The sequence below is a fragment of the Plecotus auritus genome (assembly GCF_963455305.1).
Source record: "Plecotus auritus genome assembly, chromosome: 9".
Taxonomy (NCBI): domain Eukaryota; kingdom Metazoa; phylum Chordata; class Mammalia; order Chiroptera; family Vespertilionidae; genus Plecotus; species Plecotus auritus.
In genome coordinates, this window is record NC_137783.1 from 61,457,822 (window position 1) to 61,482,849 (window position 25,028).

At 49.0% G+C, this 25,028-nt stretch overlaps 1 protein-coding gene across 1 annotated transcript; it reads right to left on the reverse strand.

Annotated features, from left to right (window-relative positions):
- Window positions 1-12,926: 12,926 nt before the first annotated feature.
- LOC308233299 (neuropeptide Y receptor type 4-2) lies at window positions 12,927-14,069 on the reverse strand (the record flags this gene model as incomplete). The annotated part of the gene is made up of 1 exon (XM_080640222.1): window positions 12,927-14,069. Exon 1 carries the CDS (start codon window positions 14,052-14,054, stop codon window positions 12,927-12,929), a length of 1,128 nt encoding a protein of 375 aa, XP_080496348.1. The 5' UTR covers window positions 14,055-14,069.
- Between the last annotated feature and the right edge of the window lie 10,959 nt (window positions 14,070-25,028).

Sequence of the window (25,028 nt, forward strand, 5' to 3'; positions counted from 1 at the left end):
CCCCCTCCCCACACCTTCCCTCCCTGCCTCCCTTTCTCCTTCCTTCTCAATCTCAATCTCCCTCCCCCTCCCTTCTGAGCTTAATTTATATTATATTGTCCTATTTTCTTAAACATGAAAAAGACAGGCGCCATTCCCTTAGACCCAAAGCTTAGTTTAAGTGCTCTGGGTGGAAATATTCTGTGTGCGCTACTGCTGAAGACACTGTGGTCCCGATTGGCTGCATGGAGGGAAGAACAGGTTGCCGCCTGACTCGGTCTCCTCCCTGAGACCCAGCTCATCTCCAAGCTTCAAAGTTCATGTGTCTGTTCTTCATGGTGGATACCAGCATACTGTCCTTGCATGGCACTCCTCAGGGCAGGCGCTATGCTGGCTGCCCAGGAGATAAAGGCCCCATCCTGTTGCTTGAGGGGACCACAGCCAGATGGAAAGAGAGACACCCTTTCTTCTTTCCAGTCCTAAGTGCCCAACAGAGCTATTGCAAAGTGCTCTGGCATGCAGGCAGTGAGACAAGGGAGGCAGGGGAAGTTTTCAGAGTAGGTAAACTTAGAAAATGCACAGGGATTACATAGGAATCAACCTGGGCAAAATGTGGCATGTTGAGGAAAAAAGCGGCCTGGTGGACTAGAGCATGGGCTGGGAAGGGGTGGTTAGGACAAACAGAGGGTGGAAGGGCCAGCTAGAGGCCGACCATGAATGGCCCAAGGACCACATGAAAACACTGGGACTCCATCCTGTAGATGATGAGAACTGCCCAATGAGAGAGTCCAAGTCAGATTTGTGACTGCAGGAGAGAAGGAACCACTGGACAGCAAGGCTGGCGGTGGAGGTGCCATTGAGGGAGTTCAGAGGAATAGGAATGAATCAGCTGCTGCAAATTAGACAACCAGGTGGCTGGTGACGGGAGAAACTGACGGGAAGTCCACAGGAATCCGAGAGGAGAGCTCACGTTTGCTTTGAACTTCCGCTTCAGGCATGGGGAGGACAGGGGGCAGGTAGTTGAAATCTGGAGGAGGCATAATTTGGGAATTGTCAGCTTGTAAGTGGCAGCTGAAGGGACAGAAACATAATGCAATGGCTTATGGGAAGTATGTCAGTTGGGACACAAAAGCCAAGGTGGGACCAGGAATAACCTGACATTTGAGAGACAGGGCAGCCTGAAAGGAGCAGCCGGGGTCAGGAGACTGAGGCTGCAGTTGTGTCACGGAAGTCACAGAAGAGCATATTTCAGAAACATGATGTCAAGAATGAAATGCTGCAAAGATCAAGTCAGGGGAGAACTGGCCGTGCGGTGATTGGCACGCCATTCATGATTTTATGAACAGCAAGTTCAGCAGCTGTGGATATCAAGACACCCATCAGCCGAGAAGCAAAGGGACGGTGAGGAAGTGGTGGCCGGGCAAGCTTGGCTGTAAAGAGAAGAAGACCAAAAAAAGGGAGGGTTGGTAAAGTCATGGGGAGGATTTTTCCAGTGTGGGGCTTCCCCAGGGTTATAGGCTGGAGTAGCAGAAGGTGAGATCATGAAGATAACTTGGAGTGTGCCGCAGTGGGAGACTAGAGAATTGAGATGTCATTAATTATGGGACAAACTTTCCCAAAGAGTAACCCTCAAGTGCTTTGGATTTGTCCCCTTCCACAGGCTCAGAGTGCTGGACACTCCCCAGTCCTGAGCTGCAGGCCAGCTCAGGAGAGGCAGAAGGGCGAGAAGGCTCCAGGCCTCCTGGAGAAGTGGCCTGGCAAAGCCCAGGCTCTGACATTCTAAGTCAGCGCATGTCGGGACGCAGCGTGTGTCGGAGGCAGAGCGCTGGCCACAGGCCCGAGTGCGGAGCCATGCGTGGCAAGCTGGCAATCGTGTGACAGCAGTCTGACATTTTCTCAACGCTTTAGACATTTATGGCTTGTTATCTGGCACCACGTGTCCAATAGTGCTCAGTAATAATTCATAAGGATGAGGCTGTGGTCTGACTGTTAATAGGCAGTTTCACCACTCTGACAAGACTAATGCTAACTTAAATGACTACATTGACTAACCGAGCCATGGAATCAAGCTCTCACCGGGGAAGGCCAGGCCAGGAAAGTCAGGACAGTCCCTCGTGAAAACAAGATTGTGACTTTAACAAGAGTCAGGTAACTCCCACATATACTGAGAATTCTACTCATTGGTCTCAATATTGGCTCCACCAGCCAGGGCCTCTATTCCCTTTCATGGACAGGACAGAAGGTTACAAAATCACTATTTTCCACAAAGAAATAAATCATGAACCCTTCTAAAAGACCACAGAATCCTGAAAATGTTCTTGTTCAAATCCCCCATTTGACTAACATGGAGACTGAGACTCAGAGCTAGTGACTTCCAGACCTTTCTCGGGGAGCTGGTGACACAGAATCCACTGAACAATGAGAAGACAATTCCCATGATGTGAAAGGCTCCTGTGACATCCTGTCATCCCTCTGGGCAACAAACCAGACCCTCTGGGACTCAGAGCTAGACACAGAGCCGCGTAACTTCTGGGCTAAGAGATGCGCTGGGTGATGTGCTATGGGGAGGCAATCTGGGCAGGGGAGAGGAGGCCTGAGGACGAGGTGGGTGGGCACAGCACGAATGCCCCTATCATCAAGGTACCATGCACAGCCTCTTCATCCTCCAAGGGGATACCCACCGAGATAAGCTAGGACCATGTTGGCTCATTCCAGGGCAGTGCCAAGGACCCAGCTTGGCTGCTGCTGGACTGCAGGAGAGGGCCCCAAACCTTGGGCATGCCTGACTAGGGAGCACCACACCCCTGGTGAAGCAGGACTTGAACTCTGATTATGTGGTGGGGCAGAGCGCTGGCCTTCCGCCCTGCTCTCCCAGCTCAGTAGTTCACATCTGGGGAGCAGCAGCCCACTCTGCATGGCCAGGGTTAGGGTCCAGCTTATAACATGGCAGTGTTCCTCTAAAACTGATAGTCCTCAGGATCCAGCTGCAGCCAGCTTCCTTGGAGCTCTGCAGGAGACCAGCTTCCCTGTGCAGCCAGCCTGCAGAGAACAGCTAAAGCAGGAATCGGCTGAAACTTTTGTTATCACCACCAAACCCTTCTCCACACTGCAGCCAAGGGCAGCATTTCTAACCTGGAACCTAACCATGGCACCCCCCTCCCCCCACCCTACTCTGCAAACCCTTCGTGACTTTCCTTCACAGGCCTGGGCTGCGAGGCCTTCCACTCCCACCTCACCTCACGTCTCCATCCAGGCTGGCCCTCAGCGCCCCCACCCCCAAATGCACTGAATCTGCTACCTCCTGCCACTGCTCACTACAGCATGAGACTTCCCACCCTGCCCGCCTGGTGAGCTCACAGACTGGCACCTCCTCTATGCCCTGACTACAAGTGTACTTATCACTGCACATGGTGGTTGTTTTGTATCTGCCCATCTGGAGGTAGCTCGGCCATGCCATCTTCAGAAAAGGTGCCAATGAATAAGGAGGAAGGGCACCAGCTACACAGGCCCCTCCTCTGAGCTCTGGCTCCAGGCCTTCCTGCCCTGGCCACACCATAGACCCAGACCTCGTAGATGGCGAAACACTCACTGCCTTATATAAATCATGTTCCATTAAATGTTCTAAAGCTACTTACTGGATAAAAGAGGTTGCTGACCATTACCTCTGAATAGTTAATACACTGATGAGAGACTCCAGCATCCCCTCCACCAGGATGTGAGTGAGGCCCTGCTGCCAGTTGGCAGCACCAGGAACCTGGGGAAAGACAAGTATTCCATTTTGTTCCAGGTCTGTGGGCTTAACAGGTGGGTCTATAAAAGAAAAGGTAAGAAATCCTTTGTAGATCCACCTCCCTCACCTCAAAGTCATAAAACCTGAAGGGGTTGCAAATGGCATTCAGGGTGGCAACAGGCTGCTGGCCGTGACAGAGCACACTATCTGGGAGGGAGATTGGGTTATCACAGGGCTTTCACCGGTGAGCTGAAGTTCTTTGTTCTGAATGCATGCTCCATTTTCAGTGTGGTTTCCTTGGCAGTTCAAAGAATGACTAATCAAATGCCCCATTACCAGCTTTATGAGTGAAAGGAAATGTATTTCAAGAGAGCTTTGTGTTGGTACCCAACTGCACTGATAAACTGTTTTCAGAGTCTGATGGGAATCAGTTTCAAAATAAACGGTGACATTTAAACAACAAAAGCCTCAAGGGCCACGATTACACAAGCACGCTCTTGCTCTGTGGTTCATTGGCAAGTTCACCTGCAGGTGCCTGCTCAGATGCCCAGGTAGGAAGTGCCTAGCAACTAAGAAGGTGCCTTAAAAGGCTCTTCAAAGCCTTTCCGGTGTCTCCTCAGGTCCCAGAATCCCCAGTCTGGTCTATGGCTGTGTATTTTCAGCAGCTGTGAGATCAATCAGAACCCTGAAGAAATATTCTGGGAAGAAGCCCCACCGCCAGGTCAGGCCAGGCCAAGGGTCTCGTCACCAAAGGATGTCTAAGTCAGCGTGACCCACTTTAAGATGAGAGAACCCCTGTGTTCATTCCCCACTGCCAGTCTACCTCTCAGCATAGTGAGAATCAATGATTCTTCTTGAAGAACTTCCAGTCTTTTCAGCATTTCTCTCAAGCATCATTGTACCCCTGCAAAGTAGCAAGTCACAGTGAAAACTCCCAACTTTCAGCCAAGATGCTTGACCTTAAAGGTGTTCACTCTAAAAAAAGTGAGGCCACAGAACACAGGTGAAGGGAAATTTACCTGGTGTCACTCTGGGCTTAGCTCTGGGGAAACAGCTTCTGGGACTGACTTGCTCTGCCCTGTCCACCAGGGCCTCTGTACCAGACACTGTCCTACCCATGTCCCAGGACCCCAACTTGTTTGCTGACCTCAGTGTCCTATAACCAGATTCAGGTTTGGGAAACTGGAATTCCTTTGGCCCAGACCCAGCTCCAGATCAGCCCACCCCCGAATCTAGCCACTTCCCAGGCCCACCCATCAGCATGATCTGGTCAGGCCTTGGCCAAAGCTCTTCTCAGATCTCCAGGTTCAACTATCTGACCATCCATCTGACCAACCAGGAGTGCCTCAAACACAACATGACTGAAGATAAACTACCCTCCCAAAGAAAACCCCACTCCAGCTCACTAAATGGACCAGACATCTACTCACTTTTCCAAGGCTGAACCTCAGGATCATCCTTCTCCTCCCACAGCCATCATCCTGTCCATTCAACACCTACATACCTTTCCAATCCATTCTCTCCTCTCCACACCTACTTCCACTTTTGTGTTTTTACCTGTATGGCATCACTTCCTCTGGGGACTTCCTCTCTCCCCTGCTGTGACATCCTATCACATCCATGTGATTCAAGTGGGGCTAACCACATCACCTTGATCCAAGAACCGAGGCCGGGTTAAAGAAAGTGTTCCAGCAACTTGGCCAAGGCAATCAGTTCAGGCTTGAGCTATCAGAGTCTGACTGGGCATAGAGAGAAAGCAACCCTCCTCCCTGGGCTTGTAGGGACCAAGGTAAGGCAGGAGCTATGGGGCCTTTTATTGCTGCATAGAGAGTGTGAAGCCATGAAGAGACCAGCACAATCAAGGGGATTAGAGTGAATAGTGGAGAAAAGGGAGCAAGGAAATAAGAGACCTGATTCTATTGTTTGAACCACTGAATCCAGCTAAAGCCAAAGGGTTTCCTAAGGACAACCCCATTACATGGGTCTATACCAGGGCTCCTCAAACTACAGCCCGCGGGCTACATGCGGCCCGCCGAGGACATTTATCCAGCCCACTGGGTGCTGCTGCCTATCCTGCTTAGCAGCCAACTCATCCCGGGCCCACAGTGCGCATAGGAATTTGTTCATAGTTTTTTTTTTTAAACTATAGTCCAGCCCTCCAATGGTTTGAGGGACAGTGAACTGGCCCCCTGTTTAAAAAGTTTGAGGACCCCTGGTCTATACATTCCCTATCTATATATATAAAAGCCTAAGCGACCGTTAGACCGGTAGCTATGATGCGCACTGACCACCAGGGGGCAGACACTCAACACACAGGCATGAAAACATGGAACAGACTGATGAATCTCAGAGGGAAAGAGGGCGGGAAGAGTTTAAACAACAATCTTATATGCATACTTGAGGCCTGGTGCACAAATTCGTGCACCAGTGGGATCTCTCAGCCTGGCCTGTGGGTATCAGGCTGAAACCAGCAGTCCAACATCCCCCAAAGGGTCTCAGATTGCAAGAGGGTGCAGGCCAGGCCAAGGGACCCCACTGTTGCACAAATCCATGCACTGGGCCTCTAGTTTCATAATAACCAATTTGAGTTGAGGTCTGTCTCTAACGACTGTGTACCTGACTGTCCCCAGTTCACATGAACACATCTCCCTGCCTTCTATCTTATTTCCTATATTAGTGTGCTAGGGATGCCATAACAAAGAATCACAAAGGTAACAACAGAAAGTTATTGTCTCAAATTTCTGAAGGCTGGAAGTCCAGAATCAATGTGTTGGCAGGATTGGTTCCTCTTGAGGACTGTGAAGGATAACCTGCCATGCCTCTCCTCTAGCTTCTAGTGGTTTGCAGGCAATCTTTGGCCTTCCTTGGTTTATGGATGTCTGCCTTTATCTTCATATGATATTCTTCATGTATATGTGTGTGTGTCCAAATTTCCTTTTATATAAGGACACTGGTCATATTGAATTAGGAACCCACCCTACTCCAGTATGACCTCATCTTAACTAATTACACCTGCAATGCCCTTATTTCCAAATAAGGTCATATTCTGAAGCACTGGGGGGTTGGAATTTCAACATATGAATTTGTTTTTGTAAGAGACATAATTGAACCCATAACATCTCCTATCCCACTCCAGTTCCACCCCGCATCACAGGGTGCTTATGCCCTACTTCAGACCCTTTCTCATTTTTACCTGTCTCTTGGTTTAGTGGCCACTACAGCAGCTAACTCTGCAAGATTCCAACCAGCCTCCCACAGGTACGACTTGATGCCACCTCACTTCGTGCCCTCACATCATGTCTTCTCGCCTCTCCCTGGAGGTGCTCTGTTCACATGAAGGTGTGTTTCACTGTCTATAAATGCACAAGTTCATGGGGCAAACCTTAGAGGAGTGGAATACAAAAGCTAGTGGATGAATTCTTATTTATTTATTTCTCCCTACAGACAAACTGAACTGAGATAGTTATACAAATGATAGAGTAACCAGCTGCTTCTTAAACGCATCCAAATTGTCTCTCTCTCCTTCTCCATCTGATTCCCCATATCCCTCAATCTGTTCCCTGAGATTGCATTTTCTAATAAAGGAAAAGACCATAAACCTCTACCTCCGCTTCTGCTTTTGGGGAAACTCAAGCCAATTTAGCTACACTATTCTCTCTAAATGCAACATGACCATCCCATTCCTCTGCTTAAAACTCTTCAATGTCTCCAGTGGCATGAAGTTCAAATGCTCTAGCTAAAAGCTGGAAGATAGCTAAGAGGTAATCTAGTCTACCTTCTTTCATGCTACAATAGTCCAAGTCCTAGACTTTGTAATCCATCAGATTGGATTTGAAGTCTGGCTCTTTTTGAAAACTTGGGTAAATTTTTTCACCTCTCTAAGCTTCATTTCTTCACTTGCCACATCTCAGGGTTGAAAGGAGACAATTTTCACAAAGTGTCTGGCACAGTGTTTGGGACACTAAAAACATTGCAGCTAGACTTACTACATGTGAAGAATCAGAAACCAAGATGCAAAGGGGGCTCTCGGGGTCACACAGTCAGCTGAGACCTGAATCCTACAAAACCAAAATGCCTGCACTTCACACACAAGAGGTTGAAGTATCATTTCCCACTGATCAACCACAAAGGTTGTTCAATGCATTCACTCTACAGATATGCAAGCCCTCTTCTGAGGGCTACATAGTGAAGAAAACATAGAAGATGCCTGCTTTCTGGGGTTTGCCTCCTAATGAGAGAGTGAGACACTCAAAAGGAAGGTAAGTAAATGTGTGTGAGCAGGTGTGTGCTAAGTCCTATGGCATAAAGTATGAGTGCAGAGATGGAGTCTATTATTAGAGCATGGTTGAGGAAGTAACCATCTGATAAGGTGAAGGGAGCAAGGGAATAAAAACCAGAGTGGGAAGTACAAAGGGCTGAGGTAGGAGCAATCTCAGAGTGTTCAAGAGACAGCAGAGAGAACAGCACTGCTGAAGGGAGTGGGTGAGGGAAAGGGTGGTAGGAAGTGAGGTCTGAGAAGGGAAGACAGCCAGTTGTGAACAGGGAATTTTGCTTTGAGTGTCAGAAAGCCAATGATAGGCTTTGACCGAAGGGTATGGAAGGATCTGACTCAGACTTCAAAGGGTCACCCTAATTAAGAGAGTAGAGAGGAGGTCACCCCAATAATCCTGGTAGAGATGATGATGGGTTGGACCAGGTGACAGAGCCAGGGTCGGTAAGAAGTGGTCATTCTAAATACATTTTGAAGGTAGAGTTGTGGGTTGTGAACAAAAGGTTGATCCCAAAGACTGAGGCCCAAGCAAATGAAAAGAGAAAGTGCCATTTAATAAAAGAGGGGGGGACTAATGAAGAAGAGGTGGACATGCAGATCAGGAGTCTGCCTTTGAAAAGGCTGAGCTTGAGATGCTGACTGAGTGTCCAGGAAACACAGAGCAGTGACTGGAGATACAAATCCAGAGAGCAAGGAAAAGTCCTCCCATGCTCTGGAGATTCACACCTGGGAGCATTAGACAGTTAATCACTCAGGTGTGTGAAAAGCCAGGAGACTGGATGAGCCCACCTAAGGAATGAGAACAGATGGGTCTTCATGGCTCCCTGGGGACTTGCCAATGTTCTGAGGTGAGGGAGATAAGAGTCTAGAGAAGGAGCCTGAGAAGAAAACAGGGACAGCCATGAGTGTGGTGTCCTGATGAAACCACAAGCAGAAAGAGTTTCAAGGAGAAGGGATTGAGTAACTGCCAAATGTTGCTAATTGGTCACATAAGACAAGACTGAGAATTGACCATGGGATCTGGAAACATGGAGTTCACTGGAAACCTTGCAGTGAGCTATTTGGATGAACAGGTGAATACAAAAGAGCATGGGAGGAAGGGAAGCAGGGACTTCAAGATTAGACAAGCCTTTGGAGGAATTCTGTGTAAAGAAGAGCCCAGAAAACTCATGATGCTGGAGTGACAGTCATGGGTAGATGAGAGGGGATGTGACCTAGTGAATAGTGGAGACCTCCTCCTTAGAGGTAATTCCTCAGCACTGGCCAGGGTGTGCGAAACCAGCAGTAGTCAGAGTGCAAATCACCCCTGGCTCTTTAGAAATGTTCAGCCGCACACATCCAGAGCCTTGAAAAATGCCCATGCCCTTTGACCCATTAATTCTACTTCTGAAAAACTCTCCTAAGGAAATAATTCCAAATACAGAAAAAGTCCTCTGCATAGAAGCTCATCACAGAAATCCTAGGTAATAGGTCTAGAAGCATCTAAAAATGCCGCAACAGATGATGATGAGGACACAGGATGGATCTAGTCACTGGTCTCTGAGCTCCATGAGGATAAGGACAGTGTTTGTTTTATCTACCACTGTCTCCCAGCCCCTACCATGTGTCTGACATAGTTGTTAAATGAATTAATAAAAATTATTATAAGGTTAAGCAAAAAAGATATAAAATAATCCTTAAGTACCTTAAATAATAAAAGGCTAATATGCAAATTGTTCCCTTAACCAGGAGTTCCACCAGGGGGTGGGGCCAGCTGGCCAACTGCCTTCGGCCCCTCCCCCCAGCCAGCCCCACCCCCGATTGGCCCTCCGCCCAATCAGGGCAGGCCTGCCAGACCCGACCTGTGCACAAATTTGTGCACCAGGCCTCTAGTTATATATAACTATGCTTAAGTATTATATATAACAGTATGACCTCAATCATGTTTAAAAAATAATAAAACTTAACACTAGATAAATAAAAACTAAAGAAATGGCTCCACAAAATGTAAATAATGATTATCTTTCTGTAGAGGAACATGATTTCCTCTTCCGTTTTATTTTTATGTAGTTTGCATATTTTCATGATTGAATCTGATTTGTTTTACAATGGAAAAAGCAAGCAAGGTCATTTCTTGAGAAAAGAAGGGCTAAAGTTAGACAAGTTAAGCTCGCACCATCAGGATTTGATAAGGCTTTGCACTCGATAACGGTTCCTAGGCACTTTTTGTGGGTGAGTATCTCCAATTGCTGCCATGATGCTCTTCCGAAGATGGGCTCCTCTCACTACCAGCAGGGACAGGTCCTTACTTGGGCCAGCCAAGGCTCCTCTGGGAGCCTGAGAGATTCTGTTCTGGGGAACCAGCTTTCACTGCAGCATTTTCTAAACTCTTAATCAGCTGTCAAAAATAATATCCAGCAGGACAAAACACTTGATGATACAGTTTTAAATGAAATAAAGCAGAATACGGAGAGGCATTTTCATAAGAATATAACCATGCAAACTGTTTGTTTGGAAAATATTTATTGAAGGAATGAAAAGACTTCAGAAGAAATATGTTCACATACAGCCAGAGAAGAGATAACCAACCAAGACCTTTTCATCAATACCTCTTGAAAGCCATATCCCCAAAACTGGGATTCCTAAAGGCCAATGCCTGGTGCCACAGAGGTATCTTCAGGTGCTCCAAGTTCCAGGACAAACTTTCTTAGAGCAGAGCTTCCCAAACTTGCATGTGTGCACCACTACCTTGGAGATTTTGATAAAATGCAGATTCTGATTCAAAAGGTCTGGGGTGGGAACACCAAGTTCTGCATGTCTAACAAGCTCCGGGTGATGGTGAGGCTGCTGGTCTTCTGAAGACACTCTGAGCGGCAAGTTCCCAGGGTGCTGGGTAGCCAGGAAATTCCAAGGGTCATTGGGAACCAGGAACAATAGGCAACCATCTAGGCAGGCCGTGCCAACTGAAGCAAGGTGAGAAAAGCAGAGATGACACTTAATAAGGCCTCCACCCACTACCCCAATTCCTAATGCATAGCCTGGTCCCTGGTCCTCACACATCTTGGCACCACCAAGAAGAGTGATGTGTAGCAAACTCCAGGCAATTTCATGGGATATAGAGGGGCCTGAGGCCTCCAGTTCCTTGGGGAGCTTGGTCAATGACATCTTGCTGGGATGGGTCCCAAGCCTGGGCTTTGCTGGCAGGTGGTTGCCAGCAGCAGATGGCACCATAGAACAAGCACAAGTTGCATCCAAGAAAGTCTCAACAATCTATCCAAAAACTAGGACAAAATTGAAGAAAGGAACAAAATGGGAGAGTAGCCAAAACCATGGATAAAACAAACAGTCTCAGGAAGGGAGTTGATGACTCAAAGAGCACTTGTCTTGGGTGTTGGCTGCACAGATTCTTGGTTAGGGGCCAGGCCAGAAAGACAGTCAGATATGGCTGTTCCATCTCCTGCTGCCTGGCCCTTTGCCAGTCCCAGGAGCCTCACAGGGAGGCTCCTCTAGAGTTATAGGCACCTGAATACCCTGCCCTGGGAGGCCATGATGGGTCCAGCCACTGTCTATTCTGCTGGAGGGTAGGCGGGTCTGGCAGGCAGAGTCAGGCCCGGTTATCCCATCCAAAGTGGTCCATGAGCAATCTTGACATTTCCGCCTTCTGCAAGGATAAGCTATCTGGTCCACACACAGATGAAGACTTGGATCTGGCTCAGCATCCAGAAAACTGCTCCGTGACTTCCAAGGTGTGATATTCATCCTCATTATAGCCCTTTCACCATTTTCCTTGGCTGGAGGAAGGGGACCCCCTACTGCTATCAGCCTGTACTGCATTAAGCCAGACTCTAAGAACACCCTGCCCCTCCCACTACCGAAGGCCACTGGGAGGCCCAAAGATGTGAGGAGGCCTTGGAATAGTCATGACACATCACCTAGAGTAGTCAGTTCCGTGGTCAGAGTGTGGAATGAAAGAGGCTTGAGTCACTGTAGGCCTCAGCAGTGGTCGACACTGGGGAGGGTCACAGAGTCACTGGACAGCTGTTTTGTCAAGAGAGGTCCTGGGAGGCAAGGACGGGCAGATGATAACATGTGGCTGCAGCAGCCTGAGCCCTTCCCATGCTTAAGCATGACACAGGGCACCAGTCCTCAGCTAAGCAGGCACTTTTCCCATCAGCTTACCATGCGAAGCTTTCTGGAGCTCTCTCCCTGTGCCAGGGCCTATCTGGGGCATGGAGGATACAAGCTCTATGACAATGCAGATATCACCCTCAAGGTCCTCACCATCTTATCAGGGGGAGATACCTACAGGCTTATTTCCATACAAGATGGCAGATGCAGTGAAAGAGATAAAGGATGGAATAGGATGTGAATCATGTAATTCCTGCTGCTCAGGGCTGATTTTCCTACTTCAGAGGACTGTTAGGACGCAAGGCTACCAGAATCTGTTTTGTGTCACTGGGCGTGCTAATCAGATAACAGTAACCCTACTGTCTTGCCTTCATAGAATCCTTTACCGCTTAGATCCACAAGCATCATCTCTCACAGAGATTAGGGGCTAACCAATCCAGAACTCTGACTCCATGTGCTCCTTCCCTCACCCCACAGTGACCTTGCAGTCTCATTGGTAGAGGTGGAACCCTGGGTTCCCAGGCCGGACATCTGTTGCTGAGTTACCAGAATGAACCCTGCCTGCTACTTGCAGACCATCTCTGGCTCTGGCATCTGCTCAAGCTGTAAGGCATACTGTGACCCGAAGAATCCAGACTCAGAAGTCCCCCAGGAACAAATAGCTGAACCATCTGAATGTCAGGCTTCACAAGGCAAATAGATGCAAAAATGGGCTCTTGCCAGCCTACCTGGGGCCCAGAAAGCCAGTAATATGGAGTATCACCCTCAGTTTACACAAGCCCACTTAGCAAAGTCAAGGAGCCTGGCCATGAGCAAGGCAGAGAGAAGCTCTGGACCTGGCTAAGTGGGGTTGGACCTGCAAATGAGCCTCAGAGAACCTTTGGAGACTTCTGTGTGTACTGTGGACAGAGGCAGGTGCTCCAACTCCTCCAATGGGGTGCTCTTCTGGCAAGTCAGCACCAGGGGCTTGACCTCCTTTTTAAAGTTGGTGTTGAGAAAGCCATAGATGAAAGGGTTGACACAGGTGGAGGCCATGGCCAGCAGGTGGCATACCAAGAAGATGAGGTTGCCATGACAAATGGGGATGGCCTCATGGTACCAGTCCTCCAGACTGTTGAACACATGAAGGGGCAGCCAGAGCAGGGCAAAGGCAGCCACCATTGCAACAAGGATCCCATTGATGCGCTTTATCTGCCAAGCCTGCGAGCTGTAGGTGCCCTTGCGGAACACCCGCCTCTGCTTCCGCAGGCGCCGGTAGATGCGCACATAGCAGACCAGGATGAAGGCCAGTGGGATGCAGTACTGGCAGAGCAGCAGGAAGGTGGTATAGATGATGCGGTGGTGGCTCAGCGGCCAGGACTCAGTACAGACCACCTTATCCGCCAGAAATTCCAGAGCCCTGGAATGGTTCTTGTGAAAGACATTCTCCAGAACGGTGTTAGCAAGAAAAGGCAGGGAGAGGAAGCAGGCAATGAGCCAGATAACCCCAATCCCCAGGTAAGCTTGAGAGACACTGGGCTTCCAGCCTGTTGGGTTGATGATGAGCTGATGCCTCTCTAGGGCCACAAGGACAAGAGAGAGTATGGAGACTGTCACTGACATACACTGGATGAAGGCTGACATCTTGCAAAGGGCCTCGCCAAAGACCCAGTAGTCCATGATGGTATAGATGGCCGTGAGCGGCTGGCAGATAAGGCACATGAGGAAGTCAGAGAAGGCCAGGTTGGCAATGAGCAGGTTGGTAACATTGGCCTTCTCCTTCTGCCTAACCGTCACGCATATCAGGCAGAGGTTGCCCAGGACTCCCACAATGGTCTCAATGCTGTAGGAGGTAACAATAAAGACCATCAGGTCTGCCGAATCCTGGCAGTGGTCAGAGAAGTTGTACAGGATGCCCTTTGACTTAGTCCTGTTTTGACCCTGTGGGGATCCTGGGAGCAGCAAAGACGGAAAATGAGAGATATTCATGGTGCATGTGAGAAGATTCCAAGAGGTTCAGTGATGACAGCTGCAAAGCAAAGAGACAAATAGTACTCAGGGATTGTGCCTCCTGTGTGAAATCCAGGGAGAAGCAGGGTTCAGGGAGAGATGTTCGCAGCTGCTTGGTCCCCAAGGCTGGGACTTAGAGGACCTGAGACTCAGATGTAAAGCAAGTTGTCCATAGTCACACAGCTAATAAGTTATGGGGTCCAAATTCAAATCCAGATCTGTCTGATGCCAAAACTTGTTCCAAAAATTGCCTCTGACCTTAGGCCTAGAGGCAGATTTGATAATAAAAAATATTTGGATTGTTATATGCAAAGTTCAGGGAGAGAATTGCTCAGGGAACGTAAGTATAAATCTCCTTGTCAAATTTTATCCAAATAGGGACAGCATCAATGCCACCGTGTGCTAAGGTCCTCCCATCGCATGCCATGCCCTTTATGGCAGACCAAAACCTCAGGTGTGACACACAGCGCCCTCCTGGCCTCAGCCACTACCTGCCCTGCCAGCCTTGTTTATGGGATGACATATGGCAAAGGTGAAGACTGCCAGGTATGCAAAAACGGTGTCATCAGCACACTGGCTCTCTCTTCCTGCCCGCCATGTGTACACACCTGCCTGGCCAGGGTCATGAGACGCCCACCGCTCTCCCTAGGGGCTCCCTCCATGCCTATACTCAAGTCACCTGAAACAGCTTGCAGTTCCCAAATACACCAGCCTGGCCCACACCTCTGTGTCCTGGCACCTGCCCTTTTTCTCTAGTGCCTCCACAATACAAGGGACCCTCTGTCAAGATAAATTGGAATTTGGACTCCAGAGCCTCCAGGTGGTAACACCAGCGACAGATGTTTTGAGATGGAGGGCCACCATATCATTGCACACACCATGTGAATCACCTTCCTCATAAGTCCTCTAATCCCCACAAATCCCACAAGCAGTTCTCAACCTTTGGGGAACATCGAATCACCTCACTCTGGGGCACGTTGCAGGTGCAGATTCCAGAGCCCCTTATCAGGAAATGCAGTTGAGTGAGTCTGGAATGGGGCCCAGAAATCTGTATTTTAACAAGTGGCCTGTGTTATTCTGACACTGGGCTTCCAGTCTCTTGGGCTGATGATGAGCTGATGCCTCTCTCATCAGCTCATCCTTGTCCACAAGGACAAGCACATGGTCGTGGGGACCCATTTCAATAACACTGCTCACAGAGAAACACTCTCAGATATTCTTTAAGTCCCATACAATGGTCTCGTCTATTAGCAGATATCTGTTCTCTATGATCAAGTGCTAAGTTAGAGCAGTTATTACAGAATATGGGCAAAATTAACCAGATGAGTAAAATCTATTTGTTGGCCATCATAAATGTCACTCCCCGTGCATTTGGTGTGGCTTATACAGACGAGTCCCATTTGGCCAGGACAAGGTCAAGGCGCGAATCCCACTGACAGCCCACGGCTTATATCGGTTACCAAGCCTCAGAGGTAAGAAGATTTTTCTAGCACCACAGTCATCTGACAAAAAGGGCCATTTAGAACTGAATGTGATAAAATGAAATATACCAGGGCCAAATGTAAGGTCTAGTATTAGGGTCAAAAACAGCCACAGCTGCCCAAACTGTGGCGGAGGCACTGTGCTCCGTCAGAGCAGCAAGTGGGACAAAACTCGAGGCCTGGCTGACTGTCAGCCAAGCCGGTCCGAGGCAGGGAGCCACGCCAACGGCTCCACCTGGCCAAGTGCAGCACAGATCAGAGTGGGAGGACCAGATGGGAGGACTCCAGCAAGCTGCCTGCTGCATTCACTCAGTTACTCAGTAAGCACGTCCAAGCCCCATGCTACACACAGGGCTGCAAAGATGACACAGACATTCGTGCCCCCGAACCAGAGGAACTGACCACAGGAATGCAGATGCACCTCAAAGCCACACTGCCATCGCCCAACCCAGTGGAATGCAATGCCTATGCGCTCTGGACTTAGCTCCCAGGCAGCTCCCAAGGTGGGAATACCTACCTTCAACCGTGGGGGAGGCCTCCGCTGCAGCCTGCCACCCCCTCCCTCCACGCCCCCACCCATCCCCACCCCCCCACCCCCTGTCAGAGGAAAACTGGTAAACACTAGCAAACGCTCGGGAGGGAAGAATGGAGAGAGGGACGTCTGCTTTGTTTTCTGAAATTTCAAGCAAACAGTTCCTGTCCCCTAATGCCCGCGGCGCCCAGACACTTCCCTCGCACGCCTTACCTCCTCTCCTCCGGCTCGCAGGTGAGGCAGCGCCGCTACGTCGGTGGCAGGTGCGGACGCGGAGGCTGCCTGCCAGAGCCCAAGTCCGCCGAAGGGCGTGGCGCTCCTCCCCGCCGTGCGGCTCAGACCCCGGCGCCCCTCCCGGGTGCGTGAGGCTCCCCTGGCGGACTTCTGGAACCCTGGCCCCAGCCCCTCAACCCCAGGACCCACGGGGCGCGCCGCGTGGCCCCTGCCGGCCGGCCGAGGCGCCTTCCGCGTCAAGAGCGGAGCCACCCTGGCCGTCCGCCTGCCGCCCGCTGCGCTCCCTCCCGCGCAGCCCGTGCTCGCCCGCGGGAACCGCGCCCGCCAGCGACCTGGAACAGCGCTGCGCGCTCCCCGGCCATCGGCTGGCCCGGACCTCCCGCCACTCCCTACACGCACCAAGTGACCCCCCTCCCACCCCCGTCCCTGGCGCCGCTATGGGAATGGCTGGAGTTGTGAGCGCGGCCCTTTCTGGAATGGCAGCTGCCAATTAGAGCAGGTGTGGACCCTACAGGATTCTCCTCTTGGGCATCACCACAGCTCCAGGAAGCGGGCATTTTTTTTTCCAGTTTTTCTGTGGAAGCCAAATGAGACAGAGCGAGTGCCTTTCCCGGTCACCCCGCTGGCCTGCCATTCTCTGCCCACCCTCCCACCTCCCGCCTGGGTCCACACACAGCGCAAGGTCTGACAAAGGAAGGAAGGCATGCACTTGGTGCGACCTCACTGTGATAGTGGCTGCCTGTATCTAAAGTGCAGAATGTTTCCTGTCCAAACCCACCCAGCGATAGACCCCTGTTCTCTGTGCAGGCAAGCACTGCCGCTCACCTGCTCCTCTTGGGCCTGGTGTGGGCTGAGCTGCCTGCAGCCTCTGAGGCTTGTGATGAGCCCTGCGAAGCAGGTTGGCACCTGGACCTGTTTGAGAACCACTCCCAGGACACAGAGACCTGAGCCCTGGCCCTCATGGGTCAGAGCACAGCAGAGGAGGTGAGAGGGTGGGGAGAGTAGTGAAGGGCTCTCCAGGCAGAAGAACCTGCTCTAATTCCACCCCCACACCCACCTGGGAAAGTATGGTCAGCCCATTTCACAGACGAGAAAACTGAGACTCAAAGAAATGAAGTGACTTGTCGCAGCCACCCAACTTACAGATGGTGGCGCTGAGATTTGAACCCAAAGTCCAAGCTCCTGTTCCCTTCCTAAGAGGGGAAGAGAGCTGCTCACAGCAGACCTTCCCCGTGTTTCCCCGAAAATAAGACATCCTCTGAAAATAAGACCTACTTACAGGTTTCCTTCTGAGTGAAATATAAGGCATCCCTCGAAAATAAGGCCCCCAGGCTCTGTCTCAGAATGAAAATTAATTTACCATAAACTGGTCGCTAGGGCCGCCCGACTGGCGTCTAGCAACCAGTGACGTTAGGCGGAGTCCTGACGTCACTGCTGAGTGGAGGCGGAGCGGAGGTCGGAGTGAGCGGTGAGCACAAGGCGGGAGAGAGGAGGAGACTTTCGCAGATGTGTGTAGAAGAACAGGAGGATTAGAGCGGATGGGACGCGGCGAAGGTGGTGAGTGCTGGTCTGTCTCTGGTGACACTACCTGATGCTCGCGGCCGCCTTCATGATGACTGAAGGTTCTCAGTCAGTGGCAGACCCTGCTCCAGCCCAGATCCAGGCCCCAGCAAGCTCAGTGACAGTCCCCAGGCAGGCCCCAGGGGGTAAATGTCTGATAAAGGGGTAGGGGGGATGTCTGGTGAAGGTGTTCAGTGGCACAGGGGTGGGGGGAGGGGGATCACTTAAAATGACACAGGAGGATCAGAGGGGGCAATCAAAATGACACAGGAGGATCAAAAGGGGTTACTAAAATGGTAATCCCCCCTCTGATTCTCCTGTGCCATTTTGATTCCCCCCTCTGATCCCCCCTGTGTCATTTTGAGTGATCCCCATCCCCCCACATTGATACCCCAATTCCTTTTTTTTTACCCCTAGAAATGAGCGCAAAAAGAAAAAGCTACTCCGTGGAGTACAAGAAAGGTATCGTGGAAGACTCTTGGGGCCAAAATCTTACTGCTTTCTGCAAAGAGAAGATGTTGAGTATCCGATTGGTCCGAAAATGGCCAGCAGAGTATGGTAACCTCGTTGAACAAGTGGACAAGGGAAATGCTAAAAAGCGCAAGTGTGGATCAGGTCGGCAGCCATTATTTTCCGAGCTGGAAGACCTGATCTGTGAATGGGTTGTTGACAGGAGAGCAAAGGCTTTGGTTGTGAATAGGGCTCAGATTCAAGAATTTGCCCTTGCAATGGCACCACAGTTTGACATAGCCCCCGAAGACTTCAAAGCATCACAACACTGGCTGGATAATTTCCTTCAGCGAAGTGAACTGTCTTTAAGAAGATCTACAACATTGTTTAGGTTGGAAGATACTCAAGTTATTAAGCGAGCACTTGCATTCAAGTCCTTTATTGATGATGCTGACTTCTCTAAATACAATCTTTCCAACATGATTGCTATGGATGAAACTGCAGTGTTTATGGGCCAATCATCTCAAACAACAATTGAACAGCGGGTTGCCTCCTTAGCATACATTCCCTCCACTGCTTACGAAAGTGCATGTGTTTCCTGTATTTTGGCAATTCGTCTGGATGGCACTAAAATCCCACCTTTAATCATTTCTAAGGGCAAGAAGGAAAAGATTGAACGTGTTTTGGGTGTTTTTATTCCTGAAACTGAAAAAGCCTGGGCCACACAAGCAGTTATAAGGAAGTGGGTCGATTTAATGCTGCTGCCGCTTGTTATGCGAGGGAGCCAAAGAGGTCTGCTAGTCTGGGATGCAGCCAGCACTCACCGCGCTAAAGACATGAAGACATTTCTTCACGAAAGAAAAATAGATCAGATAATGATGCCCGCAGGAATGACGGACTATCTCCAGACTCTTGATATTGCAATAAACAAGCCATTCAAAGACAATTTGCGCATGGAAATTAATGACTACATTGAAAATAGAATGGAGAGAAATCAGCGTGGAAACTTTGTGAAACCTAAACTGCAAGAAGTTGTGACTTGGGTGAAGAATTCATGGGAGAAAATCACTGACAGTTGCATTGCAAATGCACTGCGAGCAGGCTACCTTGACAAGAAGTACTCATTTAAAGACAGTGCTATTGCTAAACATGAGAGATTTGGTCCACTGATTCTGAAAGAAATGGAGTCACAAGAAATTCACCAGGAAATTCAGGACTTGGATTGTTATGATGATGTTCCAGAACATGATGACATGATTGTCATTGAATAAATGAGTAAATTCTTTTTTTTTAATAAATCTTTATTCAGATTATTACAATTGTTTCTCCTTTTTTCCCCCATAGCTCCCCTCCACCCAGTTCCCACCCCACCTTCTGCCCTTACCTCCCCCCCCCACTGTCCTCATCCATAGGTGTATGATTTTTGTCCAGTCTCTTCATGAACCCCCCATACCCCTTTCCCCCTGAGAATTACCATTCCACTCCCTTTCTATGCCCCTGATTCTATTATATTCACCAGATTATTCTGTTCCTCAGGTTTTTAATTCACTTGATTTTTAGGTTCACTTGTTGATAGATATGTATTTGTTGTTCATAATTTTTCTCTTTACTTTTTTCTTCTTCCTCTTCTTAAAGAATACCTTTCAGCATTTCATATAATACTGGTTTGGTGGTGATGAACTCCTTTAGTTTTTTCTTATCTGTGAAGCTTTTTATCTGCCTTTCAATTCTGAATGATAGCTTTGCTGGGTAGAGTAATCTTGGTTGTAGGTTCTTGCTATTCATCACATTGAAAATTTCTTGCCACTCCCATCTGGCCTGCATAGTTTCTGTTGAGAAATCAGCTGACAGTCATATGGGTGCTCCCTTGTAGGTAACTAACTGTTTTTCTCTTGCTGCTTTTAATATTCTCTCTTTGTCTTTTGCTCTTGGCATTTTAATTATGATGTGTCTTGGTGTGGTCCTCTTTGGATTCCTTTTGTTTGGGGTTCTGTGTGCTTCCTGGACTTGTAAGTCTATTTCTTTCACTAGGTGGGGGAAGTTTTCGGACATTATTTCTTCAAATAGGTTTTCAGTATCTTGCTCTCTCTCTTCTTCTGGCACCCCCATAATTCTGATGTTGGTACGCTTGAAGTTGTCCCAGAGTCTTCTTACACCATCTTCAACTTTTTGAATTTTTTTTTTTTTGCTTTTTGCTTTTTCGGTTGAGTGTTTTTTGCTTCTTTGTATTTCAATTCTTTGACTTGATTCTTGTGTTCCTCTAGTCTGTTTTTGGGTCTCCGTATAATATTTTTTATTTCAGTCAGTGTATGTTTAATTTCTAGTTGGTCCTTTTTCATATCTTCGAGGGTCTCGTTATATTTATCGGCCTTTTCTAGGATATTCTTGAAAAGCCTTATAACCGTGGTTTTGAATTCTATATCCAGTCGTTTGTTTTCCTCCATTTCTTTCGTTTGTGATCTGATTCTTTGATGCCGCATTTTCACTGCTTCCCTGAGTTGGTACGGTATATTTGTGTGCTAGGTTTCCAATATGGCCCAGTGGGTCTGCCTCCCCAGTTAACCTGAGGTGGACACTCTTGGTGCACCCCTTTGTGGACTGTGTGTACAGCCTTGTTGTAGTTAAGTCTTGATTGTTGTTGATATCACTGGGAGGAATTGACCTCCAGGCCAGTTGGCTGTAAGGATCAGCTGTGTCTATGCTGGGAGAAGTTCAGTGCTGGAGACAGCCTTATAGGATTAGACTTGCCAAATTGCAATAGCCTCTGTGCTCAGCTTGGATGGGGTGGAGTCTCAGTCTTGGCTTCCTGTCAGCCTTGCCCTTGCGCGCACATGCGCGCCTTCAGACTTCTGCCTTCCCAGGCTCCTGAGTCTCCGCCCGAGAGTCCAGACTCCCCCCACAAGAGCGTGGGTCCCCAGGGGCTCGCCTGGAACTGGGGTTCACTGCAGTCAGAACTGGGGCTCAGTGCAGTCAGGAGCCTCTGACTCCCTTCCACTAGGGAAAGCCTGTGGCAACCTCCGTAGCCTTTGTGCGCACTGGCACGAGCGCGCCTTCAGTCCTCCGCCTTCCCCGGCTCCCGAGTCTCTGCCTGAGAGTCCAGATTCCCCCCACAAGAGCATGGGTCCTCAGGGGCTCGCCTGGAACTGGGGTCCAGTGCAGTCAGAACTGGGGCTCAGTACAGTCAGAAGCCTCCAACTCCCTTCCACTAGGGAAAGCCTGTGGCAACCTCCACAGCCTTTGTGTGCACTGGCACGCGCGCACCTTCAGACTTCTGCCTTCCCCAGCTCCCGAGTCTCTGCCCGAGAGTCCAGACTCCCCCCGTAAGAGCATGGGTCCCCAGGGGCTCGCCCGGAACTGGGGTTCAATGCAGTCAGAACTGGGGTTCAGTGCGGTCGGGGGCTTCCTTCCCCCTCCTGCCAGAGAAAGTCAGCCAGGCTCTCAGCCGCCCTTTCTCTCTGCGCGCACAAAGACCCTTTGCCGTACCTCCAATTCTCTGTGAGCTTTTCTCTTTCCTTCTAGTTGTAGAATTTTCACTCAGCCAGCTTTCCTGTGGTTCTGGATGGTGTCCGTTCTGTCTTTTAGTTGTAGTTTTGAAATTGTTGTGCGAGGCAGCAGTTTAGGTGCTTACCTATGCCGCCATCTTGGTTTCTCCAGTAAATTCTTGATACCGTAGGATTCACAGTTTGTCTGGTTTGTGTTGACAACTACCGTACGACCATACCGTATACAGGTAATAAATTTCCTTTATTTTCATTTAACAATAAATGTGTACCATATTCTTCTTCATGGAAAAATAAGACATCCCCTGAAAATAAGACCTAGCATGTCTTTGGGGGCAAAAATTAATATACGACACTGTCTTATTTTCGAGGAAACACGGTAGTTGAACCAACACTGCAGGAGCTCACGGTCAGACCCTTTCTCTGCGTTTGCTGCAGAAGGAAAGAGCACCCCTGGCGGCAGCACAACTGGAGCCAGGGAAGCTCCGCAAGAAAGCCAAGCACACCAGCAAGAAGCTGGGAGGTACTTCCCCTAGCTGTTGGGGCCAGGACCCAGCCTGGAAGGTCCTGCCGGCCTGCCAGGCGGCATGCTGCTGTCTCTGGGAAAGGGCTCAGTAGGCTTTTCCCTGCACCATAAAATTGGGGACCTCATTTCCTGTCCCCTTGGGAATGTTCCACGTAAATCACCTTGGAGGGAATGGGCTCACTAATCCCTCAGGCATGGTTGGCCCTCAACAGCTCTCAAGGTCAGTATTCTCCTTGGCACATGAGAAAGCTGAGGGTCAGGAAAGGGGGTCGCCCCAACCAGCCCCTTTACTGGCAATGACTGGATTGTCACTACCTTGAGGGCCAGTGTGGTGAGTAGTCACATGCTGGACTTGGGAGCCACCTCGTCAAGCCTCATAGTCTCTTCTGTAAAAGGGAGTTAATAATAAAGTCCACCTCGAGGGCTTTTATGAGGAGAAGTGAGATGAGATGCGAACAGCTGCTGGCACAGTCCTGGCAGGAAGCGCGTCCTGGAGATCTGGCTGTTGTTATGACGCCTGTGTCCTGTGCTTGTCCACCTCCCCAGCTCGTAGCAGTCCTGTCTATTCTAGTTGGAAGCTCTCTGGCTGCACGGCAGGACCCACACCTCTCACCTGAATTCGTCCAACATGGTCCTTACAGGCCCCATGTGCTCATCCACGGTGAGCTTCTAAAATCAGCCTGTCTATTTCTCCTTAAGTCCTTCTAGGGCACTCCCCCAGACACTTTCTCCCCTAAACTCTGTAATTTTAGGGAATACCATTGCCTTTCACATGGACTCATTGAGCTCCTTTTCCACTTGGAAAACTACTCATTCCTGGAGACCCAGCCCTTATAGCCAGCCCTCTGTGAAAGGTCCCTAACCCTCCACTTGTTCATTTTAAGGGACACTGACAAGTTTGCCCACCACACAGACAGCTCCCGGCATCTGCCCCACTTTTCTCCTGCAAGACCCATAGCAATGGAAAACCTGGCCAGCCACTCAGGAAACTCACCCAGTTCCCATCCTTGTCATGGAGAGTCAAAGCAGCCCATACACTAGGAAACCTACAGTACAAGAGAGGTAGCTCAGAATAAATAACAACAGTGATTGGCCTTAAAAGAAACTGAAATAACTCCGGGCACAGGAAAGAACTTTAAGAGATTAGGGAAGTTGTTGATTCCATAAAACAAAAGCACACTGCTAGGAAACAAGAGACCAAGAAAGCAAGAAAGGACCCTTGACAATTAAACATGATTGCTGAAATTTTGTGTTTAACATGAAAAGTGTCTATATATATATATATATATTTTTTTTTTTTTTTTAAGAAAAGTGTTTTAGTGGATGGGATGGGAGGACAAGGTAAGGATATGTCTCAAAATATAGAGCAAAAACACAAAAAGATGGAAAAGGCAGGAGCAAAAATAAAAGATGTAGACAATGAATGCAAATGATCTATTACCTGATTGATAAAATTTCAAGGAAGGAAGAACCATGAAAATGAAAGGTAGCAGCCTAAGCAAGGAACAGAATTCAGCCCCAGATAGTCAAATGAAGAAACATTAATGGGAAGGTAATATATAGGGTTAGGGGAAATACAAGAAATGGTGAGGCACCCAGAGACCAGAGGCAGTTACCACCCTACAGCTAGGGTGAAAACTGTCATCAGAGCCAGGGACTGCTCGTCTGGAGGCATGCCACCATCACCAGACTCTGCACTGAAGCAAGGGAAGCAGGAAAGAAGCATCCAACCCTCTTCCACTTCCTGTCTCCTATGGGTTTGTCATTGACCAAATCCACCTGGAATCCAGGCAGCAAAGGACCATCCAGCATCCTGGGCAAGGAGGCGGGCAGAGAGCAATGCTGGAGGATGGACTTGTGAGGACTATAAAAAAGATCAGCCAGCACAAGAAATTCTCAACAATAAAGGAGCCATTCCCAGGGAAGGAGATTGAAAGGGCCCTCTGGGTGCCGTCCTAGACAAGTCACTGTAAAATTTTAGAACACCAAGGATAGAGAGAAGAGTCTAAAGTGATCCACAATTGGGGGAGGGGGGATTTGCATACAAAAAAATAAAGGATGAGAATTGTTAGCAAGCTGGGATGATGGAAGACTATGACATGACGGAAACGTATTTTAAGGCTCAGGGAAATATACTTTGAACCTAAAACTCTATTCTCAGCTATAATATCATCCAATGTAAGTGCAGAATAATGATATTTCCATATTTGCAAGAACTCTTTTCATGAACCCAGCATAATTGACATTAACAGTGAAAATGGAGACATGCGATGAAGGAAATGGTGAGCCAACCCAGGAGCTTGGAATTCTCTCTCTCTACCCAATAATAAATCAGCATTACTTCATCCTGGGGTTAATTTCAGAGGTCCATGACATCATCAAGACTTCAAAGATGCAGGGCTGGGGGCCTATCATATTCCCACTTGATTCACCTTTTAGCCTGTGGAGAAAGTTGCTGCACCCTGGAGAATGACTGTGGATTATTATCAATTTCATCAGGTATTGACTCCAATTTTAGCCACTTGTCCAGATGTGATATAGAACAACTTAACCACTCCTGGCACTTGGTATGCAGCTACTTATCTGGCTCATGCTTCTTTCCCTCTACAGCAGCTTGCTTTCACATGGCAAGGGTAGCAGTACAAAGTCAATGTCCTCTCTCAGGCTTTA